This window comes from Conger conger, chromosome 12 (genome assembly GCF_963514075.1).
Source record: "Conger conger chromosome 12, fConCon1.1, whole genome shotgun sequence".
NCBI lineage: Eukaryota > Metazoa > Chordata > Actinopteri > Anguilliformes > Congridae > Conger > Conger conger.
In genome coordinates, this window is record NC_083771.1 from 11,901,283 (window position 1) to 11,908,381 (window position 7,099).

Consider the following 7,099-nt stretch of genomic DNA (forward strand, 5'->3'; position numbering starts at 1 on the left):
GTGTGTGAGTGAGTGAGTGCCTGTGTGTGTGCCTGTGTGTGTGAGTGAGTGAGTGCCTGTGTGTGAGTGCCTGTGTGAGAGTGTCTATGAGTGTGTGAGTGTCTATGAGTGTGTGAGTGTGCGTGTGTGTGAGTGTCTATGAGTGTGTGTGTGAGTGTGTGTGAGTGAGTGAGCGTGTGCATGTGTATACACTCAGTGAGCACTTTATTAGGTAGACCTAGTAAATATCTTGTTTAAGAACATGCATGAACATTATGTTCTTCAAAAGGTATGATAGGCCTACTTATTTACAAAAAAATGTAGTTGTCTTGGTATGTTCTGATCATTTTAAAGATAACTAATTTAAAAAGATTTGAATGACCAAAGGGTAAGGCCACACTGTCAGGGCCTCCAGTCACCCACCCTGTTCTTCTGACCCCAGGTCAGTGGACTTCCTCCTGGACTCCAGTCTACGCAAGGTCTATGGTGGGGGCTCCAAGCACGAGCCCTAGGGCTGTAACTGATCTCACATCAGTCTGGCAAACGCACACTGAACCAACCGGGACCTTCAGAACCACCAACCCCCTCTCACCGAACCACAAACGGCAAGGAAACACTGCTCGGAGCTGACCATCCAAAATGGTGGCTGTTTCACCAGTCTGTCTCCTTTGCATATTCAAATCATCCGAATGTGCATCTGTTAGGCTTATCTACCGAGCTGGTTTCCCTCATGAAATACCAATGAATGATGACAGTAAATACTACATTTTGTGCAGTATTGAAAAAATTACAACTCCCAATGTAAAAAATAATATTTTTTATATATATTTTACAAAATATGTTCTTGAATTATTACCTCTAATGTCTTGAGTTCATAGCTTTAGCATGTTTTGGCATGTATTACATTTTCATAAGGGAATTTTTTTGAGGGCTGGTTTACACTCCCCTGCCTCTTAAAAAAACAATTTTCATCGTATGCGACCCTTGAGGCTCCCTAAACTTCCACACAGCTGGCTCTGTTACAGAGGTCCATCGAGGTGAGGGTTTGCACAATGATCTGTTATTTTTATTTATTTATTTTCTTTATTTTATTTGTTTTTTGAGGGAGAATGATCTTCACAAATATTCAATCACAGTGCTGACCAGAGGAACTTTAAAGACAACAGAACCGTACCACTGTACAGTAATACCCTGTTTGCCATTGTCCCACCCCACATAAACCCATAAATTTGAGCCAAACCCTATGAGGGATTTTCTGCTACTGTATAGCTGTACAATGCTGTACAATTTTGACAGAGGGCAACAATCTATGAGGTAATAGAGATTGGAAAAAGTAAAAAAACTCATTTGAATCCCCCTCATTTTCAGACTTTGTGCTGTGACTTAAAACATTTATTTTTTTGTAAAATTTTTATTATTTAATCGGTAGATTTATATGCGCTGTAACAGCCAGATAAGGAACCTCAAAAAGGCCTCTTCTCTCTCATCGGCAATGAGTTATGCAGCCAGGAACCCATCTTTATATTGCAAATATGGCCTATTTTAACACAGATGTGATTAGTGTTGTCATTACCTGGAATGCATCCACCATGGTAAACAAGGTTTACTTACTGAATTTAATCTATTATTCTGCTCACAACGACAGGCTGAGTCTTTCCTGGGCATTAGGAAGGATTTTTCTGTTGAGCTGTCTGGCTGTGAATAAGGGGGATATCTGGGGTAGATGTAAAAATCCCCGTTAGTAAAGGGAAATACAGCCGTGTGTACCACTACCAAAGCCTGCTTAACAACACAATTATATTTGTGGTGTCGCACGGTGAAAAAGCTGAATTGTGTTGTAAATGAAGGTTGTTAACTGAGCTGCGTGTAAAACCACTCTTTCTGAGAGCGTCGTTAATCCATAGAACCGCCACTCTGGAGTAAACATTGGGGGTTTAAGGTTTACTCACAGATATTCTGTAAACAACCAGATATTCGGCTCAGATTTTTCTGTGATCTGCAGTTCTCATAACTACGAGTAACTGGTGGCTCTGAATTGCAGTACTGGGTATGGATGTTATTTTTTAAGCCAGGCCCTTTCATAGAAATGCTCACATTGATGGCACACCGGAGCAATTTTCAGTTTCGACAACAACAGAGACGAAACTTGCAGTATTGAGCACACACAGCTAAATGTCTGGTCCGTGTACAGAAAATATTGTGGTTTCCTGCAGTTTGCTGTTATTGACTGCCTGCGGAGCTATTATATGTCAAACACTGTTATGAAGTCACAGGCTTCAATTCTGCAGGGCAAATCGAAACCAGTGTAGCTTAACACTCTGTGAACTGCCTGTTAAAGCATGGGTTCTCCCTGCAATAACGAGGGAACGTGTTTCCTGCTGTGACAGGAAATTACTGTAACGAGCTAAATCGGGGAAACGGTGCCATTAGTCTGCACACCACAGCTGATACTGTGAACATTAGCAATAAGATGTAATGCACACCAGAGAGTTTTAAAAGCCATATCCTGTATAACTATAATATGCTGTGCACCTTTTAAAGTACTGTAGAAGGGATAATCTAAGTTCTGCTTCCTGTTCTGAAAAAGAAACAGGAAGTACATTTTTCTTGTCACTCTTTATGAAACCTTTTTCTTTTCTTTTATTTTATTTTTTTATTTTTTTTGATTGTCCCCGTCTGTTATGATGCGTAAGCCCATATCGTCACTGTGGCTACACTAAGTAATATCTCCTTAAAAAGCTGAAACGGTAAATGTTTTTGTGTTTATGAACAATAGTGTTTTGACTTCACAGATATGTTACATCATTGTGTTGAGACAGATGCATGTTTTAGGGATCAAAGATCTTGGGGCGGCTCAAACAATGCAGACCAACATTACTCAGTAACAGATGTGAAGCACTGTTGCAGTTCATGACATTTGCAACATTTTTTGTTTATGTTCACTTTGGAGTAGCCTACATTAAAAAAATGGTCATTCAGGTTATTAAAAATACATGTTTTTGTGCCATGTTACATTTCATAGTGGTTTTCCCATTGGTTGAATTGCCCCTTCATTCTGAATATATTTTTTAAATGCTGTACAGAAACTTGCAGTATTTATTCTGTAGTGCAGAATTAAATGGTTATTCTGCCAATTTTGTCTGCGTCATTCGTCTCAGGAAACAACTTGTATTGTGGTTGCTAGGGGGTGAAACGGTGGAAAATGGTTCCACCTCACACTGAATTGTTGCTAAAGTAAGCAGTTGCTCTTTGATGATACTTTAGGGGAACCTTTTGCAGTAGACTACTGAATCTCATCGAAAGTGAGTCAGAGTAGAATCTAATGATTCGATTACGGTTAAACGAAGAGATCAGAGCCTTCTCGACCCTCTCTGGAATTCCTGTAGTCTGCTTCTACTGTGATTTACATACAGTCCCCTCCAAAACTATTGGAACGGCAAGGTCAATTCCTTCGTTTTTTCTATACACTGAAGACAATTGAGTTTTAGGTCAGAAGATGTACATGAGATGACCGAGTTTCAGCTTTTATTTCCTGGTATTTTTATCTAGATTTGTTAAAGAAATATCACCTTTTGTATCAGACCACCCTATTTTCAGGTTCCAAAAGTATTGGAACATGTGACTGACAGATGTTTCTTGTTGCCCAGTTGTGTCCTGTTAGATTGATTGGATAAACAATAAATAGTTCTGAATGAAGACTGCATTTGTGTTAGGAAAGATAAACCAACATGAAAATCAGAGTGCTGTATTTGGGGGGGGAAAGCAAGCCATTTTAAAGCTTAGTAAAGAGGGGAAATCATTGGGGATAGCTTGTACAACAACTTGGAATGTCCTGAAAAAGAAAGAAACTGCTGGCGTACTGAGAAACAGACATCAAACAGGTCGACCAAGGAAAACGACAGCAGTTCATGACAGAAATATTGTTTCAGAAATATAGCTGTGAAGAAAAACCCTAAAACATCAGTCAGTGACATCACAAACAATCTCCACAGGGCAGGGGTGAAATTATCTCAATCAACTGTTCGAAGAAGACTTAGAGAGCAGCAATATAGAGACTATACCATAAGATGCAAACCACTCATCGGTAGTAAGAATCGATGGACGAGATTACAATTAGCAAAGGAGATGAGCCACAAATTCTGGAACAAAGTTTTATGGACTGATGAGACCAAGATTAACCTCTAACATAATGATGGAAAGGCCAGAGTGTAGAGAAAGAAGTGATCTGCTCATGATCCAAAACATACGAGCGCATAATGTTAAGCACAGTGGAGGAAGTGTGGCTTCATGGCTGCTTCTGGAGTGGGCTCACTAATCTTTATTGATGATGCAACTTGTGATGGTCACAGCAGGATGAATTCAGAAGTCTACAAAACATTATCTCTGGGAAATTTGGAGAAACACAAGACAATGACCCAAAACATACTGCCAGCACAACAAAGGACTTCCATTAGGGGGCAAAAGAGGAAGGCTTTAGACTGGCCAAGTCAATCACCAGATCTTAACCCAATGGAGCAAGCATTTCACTGCTTGAAGAGGAGATTGATGGAAACCCCCCCCCCCCCCCCCCGAAAGAAACAACAGCTGAAAGAGGCTGCAATAAAAGCCTGGAAAAGTATCACAAAAGAAGAATGCAACAGCTTGGTGATGTCAATGGGCTGCAGGCTTGATGCAGTTACTCCAAGCAAGGAATATGCTCCCAGATATGAAGTTTTATTTACTTTAATTTACTTAAATACTCTCTGTTCCAATACTTTTGCTCACCTAAACATTGGGTGGTCTGATACCAAATGTGCTATGTTCTAAGTAGTTTAACACATCTAGATGTAAATACCAGGAAATAAAAGTTGAAATTATTTTTACGTCAACCCCAAATGCATTCAGTGTATTGCAAAAACAAAGGAATTGGCCTTGCCTTCAACTTCAAAGAAGCATTTTCGAATTGCTGCTGTTTAATCTGAACCGTTTAAACCACGCGAGATTTGACACAGAGATTTGACACAGTGAAATCCACAACTGAAGGCATTTTAAAGGTGGAGGTATTTGCATGAAAATGAATGTTCAACTGGCTTCAACTCTAACCCCCGTGATTCGCCAACCTTCATGCTGTCATAACTCAAAGCAGCCACAAGGGGGAGCAGGGAGGAGCTGGGCTCGAACCAAGCGCAGTTCTGTCAAGGACACCTCGTCTCAGCGCGCGCCCAGGAGCCTGGAAGCACACATGCTGGCTCGTGTCTTTTCTCGCACAACTGCCAGGTTTCGGCAAACGGCTCAGCAAATGAAATGAGCCTTAATTTGAGGCGCCGTGGAAGAGGGAGCTGCAAATTAAACAAAGTGCTCGCGATTTAGGGACGTGGGCATTTTATCAGCACTTAAAATCATTGTCAAGGGATCGCTAATGTGTTGGGATTTGGGGTGGAATGTGTAGGAATCCCCATGCGATTCAACTAGCGTGCTGTATTATCGCTCTTTTCGATGCATCAGAAATACCAGTGGTGTACTTTAAATAATTCAAGCCTTTAAAAAACATACATTTAATTAAAAGGATCTCCGCGCATATGTTAATTATGTTAATTGCGGTGTCCCCAGGAGCCGTCTAATCTGTCAGGGGAAAAAATGCCAATTGGCTAGGGTTTAACGATGACATCACCCCTGGCAACATGAAGGTTGTGTCGCACTCCATGTTGCATTAAAGCAAGTGTGCGCGAGAGACGCTGGGTTCGCGTGTCGCCCTCTAAGTGCCGCCCTGGTGCTTCTCTGGAATCATCATTTCTGATCAGCAGCCAATCCGACTATGAAAGGACAGCCCGCTGTTCGCTTGGAGCACGCGCGAGCTGGAAGCATGTCCGCTGCTACAGAGTGATGTCATGATGGCGGGAACATTGCTCCCCCTCACTGGTGGACAAACAACGCTGCTACAGCCAATGATTAAAGTGAGACTTCACAGTAGGCTACATTGTGTAAAATCTGTAATATAACATCATATATGCCACTATAGTGTGTAATATACCATAATATCTGCGAGAACAGTGTGTAATATACCATAATATCTGCGAGAACAGTGTGTAATATACCATAATATCTGCCAGTATAGTGTGTTATATACCATAATATCTGCCAGAATAGTGTGTACAATACCATAATATCTGCCAGAATAGTATGTGATATACCATAATATCTGCCAGTATAGTGTGTATAGTGTCCTTAGCGTTTCCGTCTCTTGTTACCCTCTGTGCTTCCCGTAGTCTATCAGTTCATTAATTCCCTGTCATTCATTTCACCTGTGTCTCACTTCCTGATTGTTGCGCACACCTGATTGTTATTTCCCCCTTGTTGTCTGTGTGTGTATGTATATATATATGTATATATACCTGTCTGTCTATTTGTTGCCAGATTGTCATGTGCTATTGCCATACTCTCCAGCGTTTTTCCCGTCTGATTTCCTGTGTATCGAACCGTTTTGTTTTCGACTTCAGTTTATTGCATCATCCTTCTGTTCATATTTGACCCACAGTGTTGTCCCTTTGGTTTGCCGGTTTGTGTTTTTTGGTTTTCGATTCTGTTTACCTGCCTGTTTGGACTGCCTTAGTGTTTTTCATCTTCTGCCTGTGACAACAATTCTTTGGATTACCTTTGTTGTTTCTCTTTACCTGGCTACCAGACCTTTGCATGGACTCTCGATCACAAACTGCCTGATCTGCGTTGTACCCATTTGCTGGTTCTTGACCCTCACCTGTCTTTCTTCTGCATTGAAGTTAATAAAGACTTTCACTTTAACTTCTGTGGTCGTGCAATTGGGTTTGTTGTTCTGAAGCCTGGCAGAACAATCTGGCCAAGCATGAAGCCAGTGAGCCCAACCCCAACCCAGGAGGCGCTGAGACTCCAGGACAGAGGCTCGGACTATATGAATATAAGTGACCAACCTACATCACCAGATAGCCACCCTAGCGAACTCACTGGCTAGCACCCAAGTCTTTCCGCCCTTGTCTGTTCCTGTTCCTGAACCCTATCTGGAACCCAATCTGCACCCACCTGAATGCTACGATGGAGATTCTGAGTCCTGTGGATCCTTCCTGTCCCAGTGTTTGCTGTTTTTTCAGCTGCAGCCATCCACCTTTCC

At 41.5% G+C, this 7,099-nt stretch overlaps 1 protein-coding gene across 1 annotated transcript in view; it reads left to right on the forward strand.

The window, feature by feature from the left end:
- mtfp1 (mitochondrial fission process 1) overlaps window positions 1–629 on the forward strand; it is an 8,442-nt gene extending 7,813 nt beyond the window's left edge. The window contains exon 4 of the mRNA XM_061263146.1: window positions 422–629. Coding sequence (XP_061119130.1) covers window positions 422–491 — 70 coding nt within the window. The 3' untranslated portion in view covers window positions 492–629. The remainder of the gene's footprint in view (window positions 1–421) is intronic.
- The last annotated feature ends 6,470 nt before the right edge of the window (window positions 630–7,099 follow it).